Raw genomic sequence first — 22397 nt, 5'->3', positions numbered from 1 at the left:
GAATGAGATCCTTGCTGGGTAGAGTAATCTTGGTTGCAGGTTTTTCTCCTTCATCACTTTAATTATGTCCTGCCACTCCCTTCTGGCTTGTAGAGTTTCTGCTGAGAGATCAGCTGTTATCCTGATGGGGATTCCCTTGTGTGTTATTTGTTGTTTTTGCCTTGCTGCTTTTAATATGATTTCTTTGTGTTTAATTTTTGACAGTTTGATTAATATGTGTCTTGGCGTATTTCTCCTTGGATTTATTTTGTATGGGACTCTCTGTGCCTCCTGGACTTGATTAACTATTTCCTTTCCCATATTAGGGAAGTTTTCAACTATAATCTCTTCAAATATTTTCTCAGTCCCTTTCTTTTTCTCTTCTTCTTCTGGAACCCCTATAATTTGAATGTTGGTGCGTTTAATGTTGTCCCAGAGGTCTCTGAGACTGTCCTCTGTTCTTTTCATTCTTTTTTCTTTATTTTGCTCTGCATCAGTTATTTCCACTATTTTATCTTCCACCTCACTTATCCGTTCTTCTGCCTCAGTTATTCTGCTATTGATCCCATCTAGAGTATTTTTAATTTCATGTATTGTGTTTTTAATCGATGTTTGATTCATCTTTAGTTCTTCTAGGTCCTTGTTAACTGTTTCTTGCATTTTGTCTATTCTATTTCCAAGATTTTGGATCTGGGAAATAGAATCTTGGATCATCTTTACCATCATTATTCTGAATTCTTTTTCAGGTAGACTGCCTATTAGCTCTTCATTTGTTAGGTCTGGTGGGTTTTTATCTTGCTCCTTCTCCTGCTGTGTGTTTTTCTGTCTTCTCATTTTGCTTATCTTACTGTGTTTGGGGTCTCCTTTTTGCAGGCTGCAGGTTCGTAGTTCCCGTTGTTTTTGGTGTCTGTCCCCAGTGGCTAAGGTTGGTTTAGTGGGTTGTGGAGGGGACTAGTGCCTGTGTTCTGGTGGATGAGGCTGGATCTTGTCTTTCTGGTGGGCAGGTCCACGTCTGGTGGTGTGTTTTGGGGTGTCTGCGGACTTTTTATGATTTTAGGCCACCTCTCTGCTAATGGGTGGCGTTGTGTTCCTGTCTTGCTAGTTGTTTGGCATAGGGTGTCCAGCACTGTAGCTTGCTGGTCGTTGAGTGAAGCTGGGTGCTGCTGTTGAGATGGAGATCTCTGGAAGATTTTCGCCGTTTGATATTATGTGGAGCTGGGAGGTCTCTTGTGGACCAGTGTCCTGAAGTTGGCTCTCCCACCTCAGAGGCACAGCACTGACTCTGGGCTCCTCAATTTGGGATGATGTGTTGTCTATTCATGTATTCCACAGATGCAGGGTACATCAAGTTGATTGTGGAGCTTTAATCCGCTGCTTTTGAGGCTGCTGGGAGAGGTTTCCCTTTCTCTTCTTTGTTCTCACAGCTCCTGGGTCTCAGCTTTGGATTTGGCCCCGCCTCTGCGTGTAGGTCGCCGGAGGGCGTCTGTTGTTCGCTCAGACAGGACAGGGTTAAAGGAGCAGCCTCTTCGGGGACTCTGGCTCACTCAGGCCGGGCGGGAGGGAGGGGCACAGAGTGCGGGGCGAGCCTGCAGCGGCAGAGGTCGGCGTGACGTTGCACCAGCCCGAGGCGCGCCGTGCGTTCTCCCAGGGAAGCCGCCCCTGGATCCCGGGACCCCGGCAGTGGCGGGCTGCACAGGCTCCTGGAAGGGCGGTGTGGGCAGTGACCTGCGCTCGCACACAGGCTTCTTGGCGGTGGCAGCAGCAGCCCCAGCGTCCCACGCCCGTCTCTGGGCTCCGCTCTTTCAGTCGCGACTCGCGCCCGTCTGTGGAGCCCCTTTAAGCAGCGCTCTTAATCCCCTCTCCTCGCGCACCAGGAAACCAAGAGGGAAGAAAAAGTCTCTTGCCTCTTCGGCAGCTCCAGAGTTTTCCCGGACTCCCTTCCGGCTAGCTGTGGCACATTAGCCCCCTTCAGGCTGAGTTCTCGCCGCCAGCCCCAGTCCTCTCCCTGCGCTCTGACCGAAGCCCGAGCCTCATCTTCCAGCGCCGCGCGCCCCGGCTGGCGAGCAGACAAGCCTCTCGGGCTGGTGAGTGCCGCTCGGCACCGATCCTCTGTGTGGGGATCTCTCCGCTTTGCCCTACCCAGGTATGTGGGGAGTTTCTTGCCTTTTGGGAGGTCTGGGGTCTTCTGCCAGCGTTCAGTAGGTGTTCTGTAGGAGTTGTTCCACGTGTAGCTGTATTTCTGGTGTATCCGTGGGGAGGAAGGTGATCTCCGCGTCTTACTCTTCCGCCATCTTACCCGGGAGTATCTCTCCTTTTGATATTACGTGGAGCTGGGAAGTCTCTGGTGGACCAGTGTCCTGAACTCGAGTCTCCCACCTCTGAGGCACAGGCCTCACACCCGGCCATAGCACCAAAACCCTGTCAGCCACACGGCAAAAGAGAAAAAGGAAAAATATATATATATATTGTTGCTCCCAAAGTCCACCGCCTCACTTTTGGGATGATTCGTTGTCTATTCAGGTATTCCACAGATGCAGGGTACATCAAGTTGATTGTGGAGCTTTAATCCGCTGCTTCTGAGGCTGCTGGGAGAGATTTCCCTTTCTCTTCTTTGTTCACACAGCTCTTGGGGTTCAGGTTTGGATTTGGCCCTGCCTCTGAGTGTAGGTCTCCTGAGGGTGTCTGTTCTTCGCTCAGACAGGACAGATTAAAATAGCAGCTCATTAGGGGGCTCTGGCTCACTCAGGCCACGGGGAGGGAGGGATATGGAATGCGGGGCGACCCTGTGGCGGCAGAGGCCGGCATGACGTTGCAGCAGCCTGAGGCGCGCCGTGTGTTCTCCCGGGGAGATTGTTCCTGCATCATAGGACCCTGGCAGTGGCGGGCTGCACAGGCTCCCGGAGGGGAGGTGTGGATAGTGACCTGTGCTTGCCTACAGGCTTCTTAGTGGCTGCAGCACCAACCTTAGCGTTTCATGCCCGTCTCTGATGTCCACACTGATAGCCGTGGCTCATGCCCGTCTCTGGAGCTCATTTCAGTGGTGCTCTGAATCCCCTCTCCTCGCACACCCCGAAACAATGGTCTCTTGCCTCTTAGGCAGGTCCAGACTTTTTCCCGGCCTCCCTTCTGGCTAGCTGTGGTGCACTAGCCCCCTTCAGGCTGTGTTCATGCAGCCAACCCCAGTCCTCTCCCTGGGGTCTGACCTCTGAAGCCGGAGCCTCAGCTCCCAGCCCCCGCCCCCGCCCCCGGTGCGTGAGCAGACAAGCCTCTCAGGCTGGTGAGTGCAGGTCGACACCGATCCTCTGTGTGGGAATCTCTCCGCTTTGCCGTCTGCACCCCTGTTGCTGCGATCTCCTCCATGGCTCCGAAGCTTCCCCCCCGCCACCCCCCGTCTCCACTAATGAAGGGTCTTCCTAGTGTGTGGAAACCTTTCCTCCTTCACAGCTCCCTCCCAGAGGTGCAGGTCCCATCCCTATTGTTTTGTCTCTGTTTTTTCTTTTTTCTTGTGCCCTACCGAGGTACGTGGTGAGTTTCTTGCCTTTTGGGAAGTCTGAGGTCTTCTGCCAGCGTTCAGTAGGTGTTCTGTAGGAGTTGTTCGTCATGTAGATGTATTTGTGGGGAGGAAGGTGAAATCCATGTCTTACTCCTCTGCCGTCTTGAAGGTCTCCCCCACAAACCACTTTTGACACATTCATTCAGTCACAGCACTTTCTCCATACACTGCACAAACCTTTTTTTGTGTGTTTTGGTTGTGTTTTTACCTTTTTTGAAATAATAAAGCATGATAGGCTGAAAATGTTGCTTTTTTTCTTCCAACTTCACTATTAAAATGGCTACACAAAAATTCACCAATTTTGATGTCTTTTTGTAAATGCACGCTGATATGACAGCTGTCACATACAGTCTAACAAAATTGTTTTGCGTGAAGTTAGAGACAAGTAAGTGCTACTAGAGCCATCTTATCAAAGAAACCGAATGAACCTTTTGGCCAACCCAATATATGGGTAAATCTTCAAAAAGGAAGATATACCTATATAAAAAAATAATGAAAATGAAGATGATGTTTTGTGAGATTCTAGAAAAGAAGTAAAATTCTGACCAACAATAGCAGGTGAGTTGGGAAGGGGTAATAGAGTTAATGCATTCTAAAGTTATTGTATTATTTGAGAGGAGAATAAAGATATGAATTATGTGTAACCTTTACCAAGGAAGGTATGTGTGTTAAAATTTCTAGGGTAACTTCTGAAGAATAGAGATAGAGGGTGTCAATTCCAAACTGGTTGTGGAGGGAAAAAAAAGACAAAAACAAACCAAACAACAACAAAAAACTCAATCTAAAAGAAGGTAAGACAGGACAAAAAGAAGTATAGAATATGGAACCAATAGAAATCACAAAATAAGAGGTAGATAGTTATCCATGTATTTCAGTAATTGCTAGAAAAAGAAAAAATATTTAAATGACCTAGTTGACAGAAGAAGATTTTCAGACTAGAGTATTATGTTTTGTTAAAGTACTGTTCATGGTGTTTTTGTTTTTTAAATCAAACCAACACAGAATGGTTTGAAGTGGAAAATAAGTTCTCCTGGCTGCAAGTCTGTATTCCCTTTCACAGAAGTAACTACTATTTTTTTCCATTTCCTTCCAGACGTTTTCTATATATTGTTCTCCAGACTTCTTTTTTTGTCCTCTCACTTTACAAGTGTTGGAACATTTTTCCATGTTAACATATATTGCTGTTATTTGTTCTTGTTAATAGCTGCAGAGTATTTTGTTGTACAGAGGTAACATTCATTTAATCCCTTATCGATGTACATTTAGGTTATTTCCACATTTTTTTGCTGTTGGAATCAGTGTTGCAGTGAACATCTTTATATGTATTGTTGGGTATATAAAGTTTGATTAATAGTGCCAAGTGGCTTCCAAAAAGCGTAATCAGTTTTTCATTTTCACAAGTAGATTTGAAAATATGTTTCTCAATACTGTCTCCAAAATATATATTACTGGGAATTGTAAAACTTCTGCAGAACTGATGGGATTAAAAAATAGCTTTGATTTGCGTTTCTTTAATTTGAGAATAAGCATCCTTTATAAGTTTATTGGCATTTATATTTCCTTTACTATGAAATACCCATCCATCCTCTTTTCTTAGCCTGCTGTTGAAGGTGTCTATGAGAGTGGGGTTATTTGTGAAATACTTTTTGAAAGTTGATTTTGAAATTCCAACATTCTTCTTTATCTCAGGATAATTTTTTATTATTTTTATGGAGTGCTTAGAAATGTCTGATGGAGGATACTAGTACTAGAAATTAGTTGGTGCAGTCCAAAGGATTCCTTTCAAAGACTTATAGCCAAGTTCAGAGATCCGGAATATGACATTGGTATCAGTTGTTATGTTTGGTTCTTCTTGGGCTAACATCCATAAAATGGATGTCCAGAAAGTCTACTCTACCTTTGACTGTATTCCATAGAAATGAGCAGTTCTTTCTGGATTTAATCTCTTCCTTGCTCTGATTTTTTTTTTTTTTTTTTTTTTGCGGTAGGCGGGCCTCTCACTGTTGTGGCCTCTCCCCTTGCGGAGCACAGGCTCCGGACGCACAGGCTCAGCGGCCATGGCTCACGGGCCCAGCCGCTCTGCGGCATGTGGGATCTTCCCAGACCGGGGCACGAACCCGTGTCCCCTGCCTCGGCAGGCGGACTCTCAACCACTGCGCCACCAGGGAAGCCCTGATTTTGTTTATTTTTTAGTCCATGCTGTGTTGGCATTCCAATCATAGGCCACATCTCAGTAAGGTGGTTGTTCCTCTTTTGCTGGAAAGGAGGACGTAGTAGTAAGTACTTTGCCAGGGTCCTGGGAGTTACTCAGCCTCCTCCCAGATACTCGCTTTCCAGTTACCAGGATCCTTTTCTTTTTTTTTTTTTTAATTGGTTGCAGTTGGAAAGTCAGCTGGGGTTATGATGCAGCAATTCCAGAGATCACTTTCTGATTTTGGTTTAGGCTTCATAATGATGCCGTTTCCCTTTATGTCTTGGGCCAGGCGTTCCAGAAATTGGGATTGTCCTTTTCTTGCTGCAAACTGCCCTGTTGTTTGAAGCACTAAGTGACTCTTCCACACTATGGCTCATTCTTTAAGCCCTTTAAATTGATCTACGTCAGCAGCTATTTATGTAGTTATAGATATTGGTTTAATGAATTAACCTCAGTATTAAATTCATGATCTACTACCATATTGTTTCAGGGAGGGATATGATGAATCGTATGGCTGCCTTTCATTTTGCCACGATCAGATTTTTAATACCTAGGATCCTTTTTGTTGTTGTTGTTAAAATCTGAGAGGCATATTGCTTTTAGTCATTTGCTAAGTACTATTTTTAGGACCCATTTGATTACCAAAACCCTTAAGAGGATATTGAATCCAAGTGTAATCCAAAGGACCCTTATTATACACGAGGGATGCAACCAGATTACTTCAGTTCATTCCCAGAGTGTGAACACTTAAGCCCTTTATGTCAACTTGCCAATAGTATCAAAAGGCCCTACAGTTCCAGTCTCTTACCTTCCAAGACTTCTACTCTTTCCTTATTATGTTTTTATAAATGTCTTAAGTGTGGCATTATTAGAGTCTAACTTAACGCTATTTTGGTGGACTGATTGTAGTAGAAGCAACTGGTAGCTAAGTAAACGGCTGGCATTGGAAAATTGTATCCAGAGCTAAGAAATTGAAAGCAAAGACCAGACTCCAGAGTGACCCCAGATACTAAGGTCGTATCTTATAAAGTAGCATGTTTTGGGGAATGGGCTTCCTACTTCAGTTAAAAATTGTAGTTGAGGGTTGCCGTGTGCTGCTAGACAGGAGATGGCTTAGGAACAAGGGACAGCGGTAGAGTTTGTCCACCTTTAAAACTTGGTCTTCAGAATCTTGTAGTGCTTGTTACCCTTATTATTAGCAAATCTGTCTCTGAGGGTTAGCCTTGAAACACTGTGGTGAAGGCTGGGATCACTGAATGTGCCAAACTTAAACCCTAATACAGTGGTTTTTTCAAAAAAATTAAAAACATAAATTCCTGTGTCAGTACCATCTAGAGGGACTTCCCTGGCGGTCCAGTGGTTAAGACTCTGCGCTCCCAACGCAGGGGGCCCAGGTAAGATCGCTGGTCAGGGAACTAGATCCCGCATGCTGCAACTAAGAATCCCGAATGTGGTGATGAAGATCCTGCATGCTGCAACTAAGACCCGGCGCAGCCAAATATAATAAACAAACAAACAAACCATATAGAACTCTATAACTAATACTGCACTTTTCAGTTCTTTTTTACAGCTACCTCTCAGAGCTCAAGCCAGTCTTAAAAGCACTGAAAATCTGGACTGGTTCTACTATACCATCTCGAACACAGAGCTACTGTCTCTCTTTCTTCCCTATGGATCACCTTTCTGGCTGAAAGGGGACACTTGTTTTCTTCCTAGGACTATCAGGTTGAGTTCCCTAACACACAACTGCCCTTATCAGAGAAGAAGGGCAAAAACACCCACACATTCTGTCTCTGGTGGATTTTTCCCCTCCTATATAAGGACATACTCATCAGCCAGGTTTTTAGTAGGACATTTCTAGGAACCTTAGCCACAGTCATTCATGGACTCTTATTCTGATATTCTACTTTTAATGTGATTCTCCTGTAACTAACAACTGACTCAGTTTTCCATGCTTCAGGTTTTCAAGACACCAAATGTGATTGGCTCATCCCATTTTTTAACATCATTTGTCCCACCTCAGTGCGTTCAGCAAGTAGAAAACCACAAGGCACACACAGTAGGTCCTGCTGCATGGAGGTGGATTCTCTTAGGAGGGCTGTGTTAGGCTGGCAGTGGTTAGTCCTTTAAAAAAAAGTGCCATTAGCACAAGTAGGAAAGTCCAAAGAGAAAATTGATGTCTGAGAGAAGATGTGGAACCCTCAGGCGTATTAAATTCAAGGTGCTAGCAAGGCATTCAGGTGAAAATAACAGGTACCTAGTCAAAACTGCAGATATGGGGCTCTGATCCTTAACTACTCTAGTTGACTGCTGGGGTATGAAGAATGAAACTTCTCTTTTCTGAGAAAATAGCTTCTCAAAACCCATTTATGCATGAACAACAGAGCTGGAACCTACAGGCCTGAGGCCTCTGAACTTAGTGGATTTTATGCTGTATCTCAGTGAAAGGTAACAGTGATCTGGTATCACCCAATCAGAAAAATGAAATAAATCCTAATTTCAAGTAATTTTGATGAGGCTGATGTAAGCCATCAAAGAATAGCTATATCTGTGATAAGTAACTGTATTTAGCTTACTTGCCTTTCAGGATGAACTACAAAATATTATCTTTATGTAAAACTGCTTCATGGTACAATTTCGGTTCATAGAAGATTCTGCCCACTTTGCATTGAAGCTTAAGACAATACTGTTAAATAGATATTTGAATAACATACTCAAAACTGAAGTTTATTCACTAAGTTACGTGTATTAAAGAAGGCACAGTCCCCAAACATCTGAATTATTAATGACCTGTTCTTGTGAATTCTAGCTTCTAGCTACAGTCATAAAAAGCTGTCGCTCAGTCTCACCAAGACCCTGTCTTTCCTGGCAGAAACCTCACACAGCGACTACTGGGAGCACAGTTGTAGTGTGGAACTCAGCTGATTTTCCTGAAGAATTAGTGTCTGTTACTCGTAGTTTTAATTCAGCCATATTATTGACTTTTACAGGTCAGTTTAAGAATTTAGACATCATTAAGAAGTTAGGCACCATTTGTAAAGTTACTCCTGTGAGAAAATATATTCTAAATCCTAGACCTAACTGAAGAATTGTTCAGCACAGCTCAGATATAAGACTTCTGTGCACATTTAAAAGTGATTAGGTAGGGAATTCCCTGGCAGTCCAGTGGTTAGGACTATGCGCTTCCATTGCAGGGGGCACAGGTTGTTTTTGTTTTTTTAATGTATTTATTTATTTATTTTTGGCTGCGTTGGGTCTTCGTTGCTGCAAGCTTTTTACTGTAATCTTCAGGAGTTATCCCGTACTTCTGCCTTGGTTGATAATGGGGAACATGAAATTATCATCTATTTTGGGTTATCTTAGATGATCCCCTTCTACTGGCAGATTATTTTTTAAATAATTTATTTAATTAATTTATTTTTGGCTGCATTGGGTCTTCGTTGCTGCACGCAGGCTTTCTCTAGTTGCGGCGAGTGCGGACGACTCTTCATTGTGGTGTGCGGACTTCTCATTGCGGTGGCTTCTTTTATTGAGAGTGCAGGTTCCAGGCGTGTGGGCTCAGTATTTGTGGCATGATGGCTCAGTAGTTGTGGCTCGCGGGCTCTAGAGCACAGGCTCAGTAGTTGTGGCACACAGGCTTAGTTGCTCCATGGCAAGTGGGATCTTCCCAGACCAGGGCTCGAACCCCTTTCCCCTGCATTGGCAGGCGGATTCTTAACCCCTGCACCACCAGGGAAGTCCCTATTGGCAGATTATTAGGAAATTATTTTCTTTCTCTCTTTTTAGGAACTCTATTTGGTGCTTGCTGAAATAAATTTCTAATGGTAAAATGTTGCACTGTACACTTATGTTTAAGGTATATGTAACCATTCATGTAATACAGGTTTTCCCATTTTTAAAAATAAAAGCTAAATTTTCTTTAAAGATATTTGCTCAGATTTTTATTTTTAGAAAATTGTACCCTTATTTGATTTATCTAGTTCTTTAAAATTGGTAACACTAAATTATTTAACTGAATTATCAATTAATGTTAACTTGAAGGGACTGTTGAAAAGAGTGCCATAATGATTATAAATAAATTTGGTGTATCATATCTAAATTAAATATATGTATAAACCACATCAGTAATGACTGTTTTTTTTAAAAGGTATTTTATGGCATAGAAAAATATTTAAAGCTTTGTTTTGGCTCTGAATTGAAAGTTGTAATATAAGGGGAAAATATCTCTGATTTGTGTGAGAATTTTATTTGTTTATCTAAGGCCTAATTTCTAAGTGTTTCCTTCTTGGCCTTGTATGTTATTCTAAGATGACTTTTAAGTTAGAGCTAGAGCTTATCCGGACACCACTGGTTTTAAACGTGATGTTGTTTTACAAAAGACCATTACAAAACACTATCTAATAAAAAATATCTTATGGTGATGTCCTAACAAGGAACACTTTTGTTTGTATCTTTCTTGCCTCCAACATAGAATAATACTGCTGTTGCATTTATTCTGTGTCGAATATTGTATTAAATGCACTACATACTCTTTCTCACAGTGTTCCCAACTGAGGGACTTGCATAAACAGAAGCTTAGGGGCATGAGAATGTATTTAAAAAATGGCCAGCTGGGCTTCCCTGGTGGCGCAGTGGTTGAGAGTCTGCCTGCCGATGCAGGGGATGTGGGTTCGTGCCCCGGTCCGGGAGGATCCCACATGCCGCAGAGCGGCTGGGCCCTTGAGCCATGGCCGCTGGGTCTGCGCATCCGGAGCCTGTGCTTCACAACAGGAGAGGCCACAACAGTGAGAGGCCCGCGTACCGCAAAAAAAAAAAAAAAAAAAAAAAAAAAATGGCCAGCAACTGGTGTTACCAAAATGTAGGGAATGTTTCTGGAAAGTGGTAGATAAGGAAGCCAAACAGGTGGAATGAATTCAGATGATACTTTAATGGATTCATCTGTGATTCAGAAGAGTTAGATTGCCCAAGGTTACATTGCCAGTGAATGGCTGAATTGGCACTTGAATCCAGGTATGTCTAACCCAGACCTCGAGCTCTTCTTCATTATATTGCATTTACATAATACAAATGCAATCATTTTATCAACTTCTAAACTCCTTTTACTGGAGTGAAACACTTTCTATGCAAAATGAAGTTTGGTGGTGACAATGTCATTCTAGGCAGTATTCCCATATTAACCATAAAATTCCCATAAATAAGGAATATTTTATTTTAATATAACTTTTTCTAGTTAAACAACCCAAATAGGTTTTTGGTAGACAAATTGGAAAATCCAACTCAAAAAAGAAGAAAGCAAAGTTACTTTAAATTTTACCACCCAGACAAACATTGTGTATGTTTTTGAGACATTTTTTTCTGTATACATATGTACTTATATAATATATATATATATAATATCCCTTTTTCACTTAATATATCATGAACATGTTTTCATATCAAAACATGTTTTAACTGTGTTGTAATATCTATGACTGTACCATAAGTTATTTTACCATGCTTTCATTATTAAGTAACACTGTAGAGAATATCATCTCTGCATATCTCAAGAAAATAAATGTTGAAGTGAAATTATGAGTTCTAGGATTTTATACATTTTTAAGGCTTCTGGCTTTATAGAAAGAATGTACCAGTGTACATTCCCATTAAAGTATTAAGAATGTCTAATTCTTCATCTCTGATACTTACTGTAAAGTTTTCCTTCTTATAGATAGAGACACAAAATGTAACATGGTGACCAATTTATTATCATTTTGTTTTTCAGGAGATGATTTTTCTTTGATTCAACAAGAGATATTTATGGTTAAAGAATGTAAGCATTGCAACATTGTTGCCTACTTCGGGAGCTATCTCAGGTAAAAAACACAAAAGCATCTACTCTGTCTTTGTATTTCATATTTCTTTGCTCACACACCCCCTCCCTTTCATGTAAGTGCTGTTTGTATATAAATTTTAAAAATTATTTGTCTCAAGTTCTCAAATTTCTCAGGTCTTCTTATTGTCTACTCTTTTATATTAATGACAGTTTCATTTATTTATTTATACCTTATCTGGCAACCTTAATGAAATACTATGAATGATTACAAGTAAGTGTTTTAGCTTATAAAACTGATCACGTTCTAAACCATTTAAGGTGGGAACAAAGCTGAAATTAATATGCTTTTCTGTATCCTGAAGAAAGACTGCAAGGGCAGTTTCCTGTTGCAGTGTATCCTAAACCTTTGTGTGCTGAAGAGTGACAGCCTTCAAGATACGTCTATTGTTGAGAATTACTAACTAATATAATTTTCTTTCTCTTTCATGTTAGTCGGGAAAAACTATGGATTTGTATGGAATACTGTGGTGGCGGATCACTTCAAGATATTTACCATGGTACTGTTAATTTGACTCCACATTTTAAAACTTTGACTTTAATGACTATTATTTGACATTTCTAGTTAACAAGGGATACTAACAGGTAGATTTACTGTTCTTCTGTCCTGCTCCTGGGTATTGCGTAAAAGAAACCTATATTTTATATTTTGTTGGTTATTCAGTTAAATTGCTGGAGCCTGAACTGAGAAATCGGAGAGTACTTGAACAATCCAGATTTTACTTTTCAGACGTAGTCTCTAGCAAGTCTTATGTAGTCTCTAGGGAAGTATTTTATCTACACACAAAACTGCCTAAACTTCCTTGTAAATTAGAGTTGAAATGCAAAGGGTGACTCTCACGTAAAGCAAATTACATGTCTAAATAATAACTTAAGCTGCTAACTAGGAAAACAATTTAGTTGTTGCTATAATATTTTTGTATTAAAAATATATAATTTTAAGAATTTGGAGTATTTTATTTAGCATTATGTTAATTTAGACAACTTTCTGAATTGAACTTTCCCTTATAATATTATATTATAATGACTATTCTCTTTTATTTTACCCCTGTTGTTGATTTTTAAAAATTATTGGTAGAAAACAGCTCTGTGCCACTTGATTTAAAATTCTTTTCTATGGGACTTCCCTGGTAGTCCAGTGAGTAAGACTCCCTGCTCCCAGTGCAGGGGGCCCAGGTTCGATCCCTGGTTGTGGAACTAGATCCCGCGTGCATGCCGAGACTAAGAAGCCCATAAGCCTCAACTAAGAAGTTCACATGCCACAACTGAAACAAACAAACAAAAGATCTCGCATGCTGCAACTAAAGATAACACGTGCCACAACTGAGACCTGGTACAGCCTAAATATTAAAGGGCTTCCCTGGTGGCGCAGTGGTTGAGAGTCCGCCTGCCGATGCAGGGGACACAGGTTCGTGCCTCTGTCTGGGAGGATCCCACATGCCGCGGAGCGGCTGGGCCCGTGAGCCATGGCCGCTGAGCCTGCGCGTCCAGAGCCTGTGCTCCACAACGGGAGAGGCCACAACAGTGAGAGGCCCGCGTACCGCAAAATAAATAAATAAATAAATAAATAAATAAATAAATAAATAAAATTATTTTCTATGATTTTATGAAGAATTATCTTTTATATGAAGAATTTTTATCTAATATCAATATTTATAATTTTATCCACACTTTCACAGAATGAGAACTCGAAGATATGGATTAATAAAACTATGCAGTGGGCATTTTTTATTTATTTTACTACTTACCCTTTTAAATTGAAAGAATAGTTTTGAGACATTAATTTTATTTCTTTATGAAATTTCTGCTTTCCATTATTAAACCTGCTATTTATTGAATTAAATTGAATCTAAAAATATTCATCCCTGTAAATAATATACTAGATAGCATAGTAATCAAGAATAACTACACCTATAATAACTGTTAATAAAGTGGTTTCCCTTCTTTTACTCCTATTTTATCAAGTTACTGTGAATCAAAATTTTATGTTCCTGAGGAGGTGTAGAGAACCAGTGATTAAAATATGTAGTAAAATATTTTCTTAAGTAAAGATTACATGTAAGTGTATCTGATTTTGATTTCACTGTCAGCAAATACCACCCCGGATTTCAAATATTCTTTCATGATATTGGAAGGCATATTTCCAAAGCCTCTAGTTGGTACTTGCAGAAGGATTTTATATTTCATAGGAGAGATTTGGTTGTCAGAAGTGACCTAATTGCTTTTTGGATACTTAGGTAAGGTATTGGATCAAGCTCCTTGTTTCGATAGATATAGTAAAGAATTATGCTAAGGAAATAATATCTTGACTTTTAAAAAAAGTGTATGATGCCTTTTAGTATATTTCAACAATCCATCCCTTTATGGTCCTCTAACTTGTGTATGTAACTAATTAATTATATATGTTTTTCTCATTTGGGAGCTTTATTGTTTAAAATATTGTTCAGGATTGAGATCATGTCCATTGCTTTGTATAGAACATCCTGTGATGTCTAGTACTGTGCTTTGCACATTATGGGTGCTTAATATTTTCACTGTCCAAAGTTGTTATGGAACAAATCTTCCATTTTTTTTTTAAACATCTTTACTGGAGTATAATTGCTTTACAAGGTTGTGTTAGTTTCTGCTGTATAACAAAGTGAATCAGCTATATGTATACATATATCCCCATATCTCCTCCCACTTGTGTCTTCCTCCCACCCTCCCTATCCCACCCCTCTAGGTGGTCACAAAGCACTGAGCTGATCTCCCTGTGCTATGGGGCTGCTTCCCACTAGCTATCTGTTTTACATTTGGTAGTGTATATATGTCCATGCCACTCTCTCACTTCGTCCCAGCATACCCTTCCCCCTCCCTGTGTCCTCAAGTCCATTCTCTACGTCTGCCTCTTTATTCCTGTCCTGCCCCTAGGTTCTTCAGAACCATTTTTTTTTTGATTCCATATATATGTGTTAGCATACAGTATTTGTTTTTCCCTTTCTGACTTACTTCACTCTGTAGGACAGTCTCTAGGTCCATCCACATCACTACAAATAACTCAATTTTGTTTCTTTCTATGGCTGAGTAATATTCCATTGTATATATGTGCCACATCTTCTTTATCCATTCAGCTGTCGATGGACACTTAGTTTGCTTCCATGTCCTGGCTATTGTAAATAGAGCTGCAATGAACATTGTGGTACATGACTCTTTTTGAATTATGGTTTTCTCAGGGTATATGCCCAGTAGTGGGATTGCTGGGTTGTATGGTAGTTCTATTTTTAGTTTTCTGAGGAACCTCCATACTGTTCTCCATAGTGGCTCTATGAATTTACATTCCCACCAACAGTGCAAGAGGGTTCCCTTTTCTCCACACCCTCTCCAGCATTTATTGTTTGTAGATTTTTTGATGATGGCCATTCTGACTGGTGTGAGGTGGTACCTCATTGTAGTTTTAAATCTTCCATTTTTAAAGTTCATTTAAAAATTTTCAACTTTACTTTTTTTTTGTTTCCTGATTATAAGAATAATATGTGCTCATGAGGAGAAGTCACCCAATGACTTATACAGAAGTTTTATAATTGTTTCTCATTTTTAAAATGTTTTTAATCTGTTGTATTCAAGTGTATAACGATGTGGTCTCTTTTTTTCTTTCTAGTTACAGGACCATTATCAGAATTGCAAATAGCCTATGTATGCAGAGAAACTTTACAGGTACTATGTTTGCTTATGTAGATAGAAGTGCAGTTCTAGTTTCACAGTTGAAAATGATAAAATGGTGATCTGCCCAAAAGAAAAAGAGTAAACCAAATTTTTCTGTTAACCTCTCGTAATTCTGTAAGCCTAGTTATTTCTTTTGTGAATGAGTCCCAGAATTTCATTTAAGTTGATGCTGGTATACACAATGGTTATGTTTGGTGTTCTACTTTGTAGTGCTTAGCCCTCAATTGCTGCAAAGCTGGGGAAAGCCATAGGTATGAATTGTTTTTCATGAATGAATCACCAGACCTCTCAATTATAACAACTTGTGTAAGCTTTCCCTTCAAGTTTTATGGCAGTAAAAGGAGTCCTTTTGCAAAAGACATGAGTTCTTTTACCATTTCTCCCAAAATGAGAGTAAAGTTGCATAACAATAACCCAGAATGTTATCTGGAAATCTTTGTTCTGTGTAATATTAGTAAGTGCTGTCGTTATCAGAATCCTTTTTAGAAGCTTCTAAACATCGTATTAAGTTGAGATTTCTTTACTTCCTTATTTCACATCCTGTGAGAGCTTTTAGTATGTTAAAGTAGGTTATGAATCTTCAATAGGTATATAGAGTATGCAGCATTTCTTCCAATTTATTTTGTTAGTTCCTTGAAAGATTACTGATTGAAAAAATTAGCAGTTAATAATTTTGTTCATATACTTTAAGGCATTTACTTTAGGAAGCAAGATTAAGTAGTAGGGACTGTGTTTTTTATTTTGGCAATTCACAACTGATACTTGTTAATTGTTGCTTTTATCTCTACATTTCCTAGATTGTGTAATTTGTTTAGAAGTGAAATTGATGTTCTATATGTTATTCTTCCATATTTTAGAAATTGGGAATTTGACCTGATTTAAGAGAAAGTTCTAGTCATTTCCAGAAGAGTTGGTTTCCACATGCTTTAAAATTTTATTGTTAGATATATGAAAGTAAACATATTTATAAATAATTTATATTTCTGTAATATTTACATAACAAAGAAATTTGCTTTTTTTTATATCCATATAAAATAGAAACCTAATCATGCACTCAGAGCAGAAAATTGTTGACAGATTAGTGTTCTTTATGTTTTAATTTCCAAAGGTCACTGCCTGTTTAAGTAATGGACAGAGTACTGAATGGAGGTAGAAAACAAAACAAAAACTTGTGTTTGCAGTCTGGCCCTGGTATATGACCATGATCTCATCTATGGTTGTAGTTCTCCAAGTATAAAATGAAGCTCTAGAAGGGATGACCTCCAATATATTAGTTCCAATTTAAAAATTCTCTTATGCTGACAAAGTTCCACATCTAATGTCTTGTCAACCGGTGAATGGATAAAGAGGCATGGTTTATAAATACAGTGGAGTATTATTCAGCCATAAAAAAAGAAATCCTGTCATTTGTTACAACACAGATGAACCTGGAGGACATTATGCTAAGTGAAATGAGCCAAGCACAGAAAAACAAATATTTGTGTGTAGAATCTCAGTTATAAGTAGAATCTAAAAAAGTTGAACTCACAGAACAAAATCCTCAACTTCCACCTTAAGCTAGAAAAAGGTGATCAAATTAAAGCCAAAGTAAGCAGAGGAAGGAAATAATAACGATCATGGTGGAAATCCGTGAAATAGAAAGCAGAATAATACAAGAAAGATCAATTAAACCAAAATCTCATTCTTTAAGAAAATCAATAAAATTGATAAACCAGATTATCAGGAAAAATAAAAAGAGAAGATGCAAGGTACCAATATTTGGAATGAATGGAGGGACATTATGACAGAATCTACAAATATTAAAAGGATGACAAGGATATTCAGTAGCCAAGGAATATTATGAACAACTTTATACCAAAAAAACCTGCAGTTTAGATGAAATGGAAATGGACAGTGTCCTTGAAAGGCACAAACTATCATAGCTCAATTAGAAATCTGGATAGTCCTCTATCTATTCCCACAAAGAACAGTCCAAGCCAGATGATGTCATGGATAAATTCTACCAAACATTTAAGGAAGAAATAATGCCAATTCAACACAAACTCTTCTAGAAAATTGAAGAGTGGAGAATACCTCCCAGATCATCTTATGGGTCAGCATTGCTCTGAAACCAAAATCAGACTTTGCAAAAGAACAAAACTGTGAACTAATATCCTTCATGAACATTTAATAGATACAAAAATTAAAAAGGAAAATAAAAGGTTAGCAAAGGTAATCCAACAATATATAAAAAGATAATACATCATAAACAAGTGAGGTTTATCCTAGAAGGCAGTGTTGACTTAACATTCAAAAATCATTTCAAGTAATTGATTATATTAGCAAACAAAAAGAGAAGCAAAACCATGTGATCATCTAAATAGACACACAAAAATGCATTTAGCTAAATCCAACATTTATTTCTGACAAAAATTCTTAGCATACTGAGAAAAGAAAGGAACTCATTCAGCCTGCTAAAGAGCACCTGTGGCAAACTTATGACTAAATCATATTTAATGGTAAAAGACTAGATTCTTTCCCACAAAGGCCAGTCAAACAAAGCAAAGATGTCTGCTTTCACCACTTCTTTTTAACATAGTACTAGGAGGTTTAGCCAGGACAAAAAGCAAAAGCAATGAAATAAAAGGCATCTAGACTAGAAAGTAAGAATTAAAACTGTCTTTATTCACAGACCACATAACCATCTTTGTAGAAAATGGAATAGAATCTACAAAGTATCTACTAGAACTAGTGAGTGAGACTAGGAAGGTTGCAAGATTCAAGATCAATATACAAAATCAATTGGATTTCCATACACTAGCAACAGTCAGAAAGTAAAAAATACAATTTATAATAACAAAAATATGATACTCTTAGGGATATATTTGACAAAGATGCATAAATACCTATATACTAAAAACTATAAAACTGCTTAGAGAAATAAAAGAAGACCTAAGTAAACTGAGAGCTTTGCTATCTGTAGTATTCCTATATTCATGGATCAGAAAGTTCAGTACAATTAAGATATCAGTTCTCCCCAAATTGACGTATAGATTCAATGCAGTTCCAATCAAAATCAAAGGAAGCTCTTTTTTTCCCCTCTAGAAATTGACAAGGTGATTCTAAAATTCCTACAGAAACCCAAAGGAACTGGAATAGTCAAACAATTGTGAAAAAGAACAAAAAAATTTGAGGGCCAACAGGAGCAATTTCAAGACTTATAAAACTACACTAACAAAGCATAGTAGTAAGCATTGGCATAAGGGTAAATAAGTAGTTCAGTGGAACAGAATAGAAAGACCAGAAGTAATTCCATGCATATATGGCTACTGATTTTTGACAAAGGAGAAAGGATAGGTTTTTCAGTAAATGGTTCTGGAATAATTGAACTTATTATTATAAGTTCAGACACATGATCTAAATATAAAACCTCAAACTAGAACTTCTAGAAGAAAACATAGAAAATTTTTCCATCTTGAGTTAATAAAAGCCTTTGCGGACATAGCACAAAAAGCATGATCCATAAAAGAAAAACTTGGCAAATTTGACTTTGTCAAAATTTAAAACTTCTGCTTTTCAAGACACACTGTTAAGAGAATAAAAAGACAAGCTACAGGCCAGAGGAAGATATTTGCAAAGTATAAATCTGATTAAGGACTTGTATCCAGAGTATATAAAGAACTCTCAAAACTCAATAATAGGAAAACAACCACCAAATAAACAAATGGACAAAAGATTTAAACAGATGCTTCACCAAAAAAGCTGTATAGATGGCAAATAAGGACATGGAAAAGATGCTCAATATCATTAGTTATTAGAAACGTGTGAATTAAAACTACAATGAGATACCACTACACACCAGTTAGAATGGCTAAAATTAAAAAGACTGACCTTTGGAAGGTTGGTGAGAATGTGGATTAACTAGAACACTGCTAGTTTCAGTGTAAAACGGTACAACTGCTTTGGAAGACAGTTTGGCAGTTGCCTAAAAGTTTAAACTTGTTCCACCATCTGATCCAGCCATTATACTCCTAGGTATTTACCCAAGAGGGAAAAATCATACAAATACTTGACATAAATCTTCAAAGCACGTTTATATATAATAGCCAAAAGCTGGAAACAGCCCAGCAACCCAAATGTCTATCAATAGGTGAATAAATAAACAAATTCTGTAATACCTGTACAGTGGAATGCTACTCAGTAATAAAAAAGAATGAAATATTGATAACACATTAACAAGGAATGTCAGATTAATTATTGTGAATGAAAGAAGCCAGATAAAAAAGAATATACTGTATGATTCCATCTACATAAAACTCTAGAAAATTTTGGAAGTATTTATAGCAACAGAGTATATCAGTGTTTATGTGTGGGAGGAACTTTTGGGAGTGATGAATATGTTCATTATCTTGATTGTGGTGACGGGTGTCATAGTAAAATATTTCTGATTTTTATCAGAAAATGAACTCAAAAGTCTTAAAACACAGTAAACATTGATTAATAAGAAGAAACACATCTAGGTTTTTTTCCCCTCAAATAAAGGACATTCTAGTTTTTCTTATTCAATAAGATCTTTAACTAGAAATTTAGATGTAAAGTTTGTAGTTTTGCTAATGCATACTTTTTTTTTTTTTTAAACTTCAGGGTCTTGCCTATTTGCATACTAAAGGCAAAATGCATAGAGATATCAAGGTAAGTTTATTTAACTCAATTTAAACTCAATATGTTTAAGACTCAAAGGCATAGAGAACAGACCTGTGGTTGCCTGGGGGTGAGGGGAGGACTGGGAGTTTGGGATTAGCAGGTGCAAACTATTATATATAGGATGGATAAATAAGGTTCTACTGTATAGCACAGGGAACTATATTCAGTATCCTAAGATAAACCATAATGGAAAAGAATATTAAAAAAAAGAATGTCTCTATGTGTATAACTGAGTCACTTTGCTGTACAGCAGGGATTAGCACAACACTGTAAATCAACTACACTTCAATAAAAGAATAATAATAATAATAAATTCAATATGTTTAAATTGATAATTTTATTGAAAGGAACTTTATGATGCTAATTTAATGGTATTTGTATTTTTGTTTTAGGGTGCAAATATTTTATTGACAGATCATGGTGATGTAAAATTAGGTATGTTCTTTCAAATTCCTAAAATTTTTTTTCAAAAAATTTTTGTATAATTTTAAATGAGAATAACATTATACAAATTTAATATTCATATGAAGAGCCACAATAATGTTTATCTTTTGACCCAGTAATTTTACTTTATTCAGTTTAAGGAAGTTAATCCTAAAGATAAAAAATCCATATTTGCTAAAGTATTAATCATAACATTATTTATAATAGGGAAAAAATGGAAACATAGGTCTAGCAGTAGAAAAACTGTTAAACTGTGATAGATCAACTTATGGAACATTATTCAGTCATCAAAATTAATAGTTAAGAAGAAGAATAAGAGTAAAATCCCCTAATGTGTTAAATGACAAAAATGAACTATGTGAGTCTTTAGTTTTTTACAACCATGTTTAATAGCAATAAAGGAAGTTTATACATAGAAAAAGGGACTTTGAAAAATACCACCAAAATTCTAACCTGGTTGTGTTAGAATAAAAGCAATCCAGGTGGATTTTTTTTTTCCAACTTAACTCAGGGTACTTGTAATGGAAATTTTTTTATTATCTGTGTTCTTAATGAAGTATGTTTTCATTCTAATAAAATACCAATAAGTTATTTTCTTTTAATGATTATGTTTTGAACTAAGTAAGAAGAGATTTAGGTATTCAATATATATACATTTAGTATTACTATCTGAATTATTAATAATGGCGTCCCTGAGTGTAAAATATAGAAATGATGGTGGTTTTATTGAAAACCAAAATTTTCTGTTCTGTTTTTTTCCCCACCAGCTGACTTTGGTGTGGCTGCAAAAATAACAGCTACCATTGCCAAGAGAAAATCTTTCATTGGAACCCCTTATTGGTAAGATATTATTATAATTGTATTTTGTGCATTTTTATTTCTTCAAGGTTAGTGATCAGCATTGTTGCTTAGTAATACAGTTCATACTTGACTGGAGTCTGGAGACTTCCATGCTCCTTGACACTATCATAGGTCTGATTGGGTTAGGGAATTTTGATACTCATTTCCATTGCCCAGCTTTCCCTGTGTTAAAGTGCTAATAATTCCTACTGTCCCTCGGATGCTGTGTTGAGAGGACTCATAGGTGGAGATTTTCAAAAGAAAATTGTATTACAATCTTTTGTCATTTTATTACCCTTTCTTTGGTATTGCTTCTATTTTAATCTAGGACTTCACTTTCTTGTTAAAACTCATGCATCCTACACTACCATTAGTCCTCACCAGCCACCCTACTTCTAATGCATCCTACCTATTACTAACAAAATAATCTTTCTAAAACACTGCTTTCATTAATGAAGTTAGATAATTGAAATATAATAAAAAGCATAGTAATAAACCTTAATGTGAAAAATAATTTAATGAGTATTATAAAAGTGACATTTAAAGTTTATGTAAAAGATTGGATTCTTTAATATACAGTGCTTGGATAATTTATTATTTGGAAAGAATTTTAAAGTAGCTCCATACTTCATACATAACACAAAAATAAATTGTAGATGGAGCTTCAAAGAGTTATTGATCAGGGATGATATTTATACTAGATTTGATGTGTTCAGTCTTTTAATCTCATTAGCAAGTTTTTATATAAGGTTTTTTGTTTTGTTTTTTTGGGGGGGCTGTGTTGGGTCTTTGTTGCTGCGCGTGGACTTTCTCTAGTTGTGGCGAGCAGGGGCTACTCTTCATTGTGGTGCGTGGGCTTCTCATTGCTATGGCTTCTCTTGTTGCGGAGCACGGGCTCTAGGCACACGCGCTTCAGTAGTTGTAGCACGTGGGCTCAGTAGTTGTGGCTTGTGGGCTCTAGAGCGCAGGCTCAGTAGTTGTGGTGCTCAGTTACTTCGCGGCATGTGGGATCTTCCCGGACCAGGGCTCACACCTGTGTCCCCTGCATTGGCAGGCAGACTCTTAACCACTGTGCCATCAGGGAAGCCCTATATAAAGTTTTAAAACTCACATTGCTAATACTTTTTCTTTAA

General features: G+C 37.9%; 1 protein-coding gene across 3 annotated transcripts in view; it reads left to right on the top strand.

The window, feature by feature from the left end:
• Positions 1 to 22397, top strand: part of MAP4K5 (mitogen-activated protein kinase kinase kinase kinase 5) — a 155333-nt gene that overhangs the window by 57580 nt on the left and 75356 nt on the right. For all 3 annotated transcript variants that reach the window (XM_081227155.1, XM_081227153.1, XM_081227154.1), the window contains exons 4-9: positions 11488 to 11578; positions 12031 to 12095; positions 15233 to 15288; positions 19921 to 19968; positions 20373 to 20415; positions 21192 to 21264. In XM_081227155.1, the coding sequence (XP_081083281.1) occupies positions 11488 to 11578; positions 12031 to 12095; positions 15233 to 15288; positions 19921 to 19968; positions 20373 to 20415; positions 21192 to 21264 (376 nt within the window). The remainder of the gene's footprint in view (positions 1 to 11487; positions 11579 to 12030; positions 12096 to 15232; positions 15289 to 19920; positions 19969 to 20372; positions 20416 to 21191; positions 21265 to 22397) is intronic.

This window comes from Mesoplodon bidens (genome assembly GCF_964165515.1).
Source record: "Mesoplodon bidens genome assembly, chromosome: 3".
NCBI lineage: Eukaryota > Metazoa > Chordata > Mammalia > Artiodactyla > Ziphiidae > Mesoplodon > Mesoplodon bidens.
Note: the sequence above shows the minus strand (reverse complement) of the source record. Positions and strands in the feature narration are given on the sequence as shown.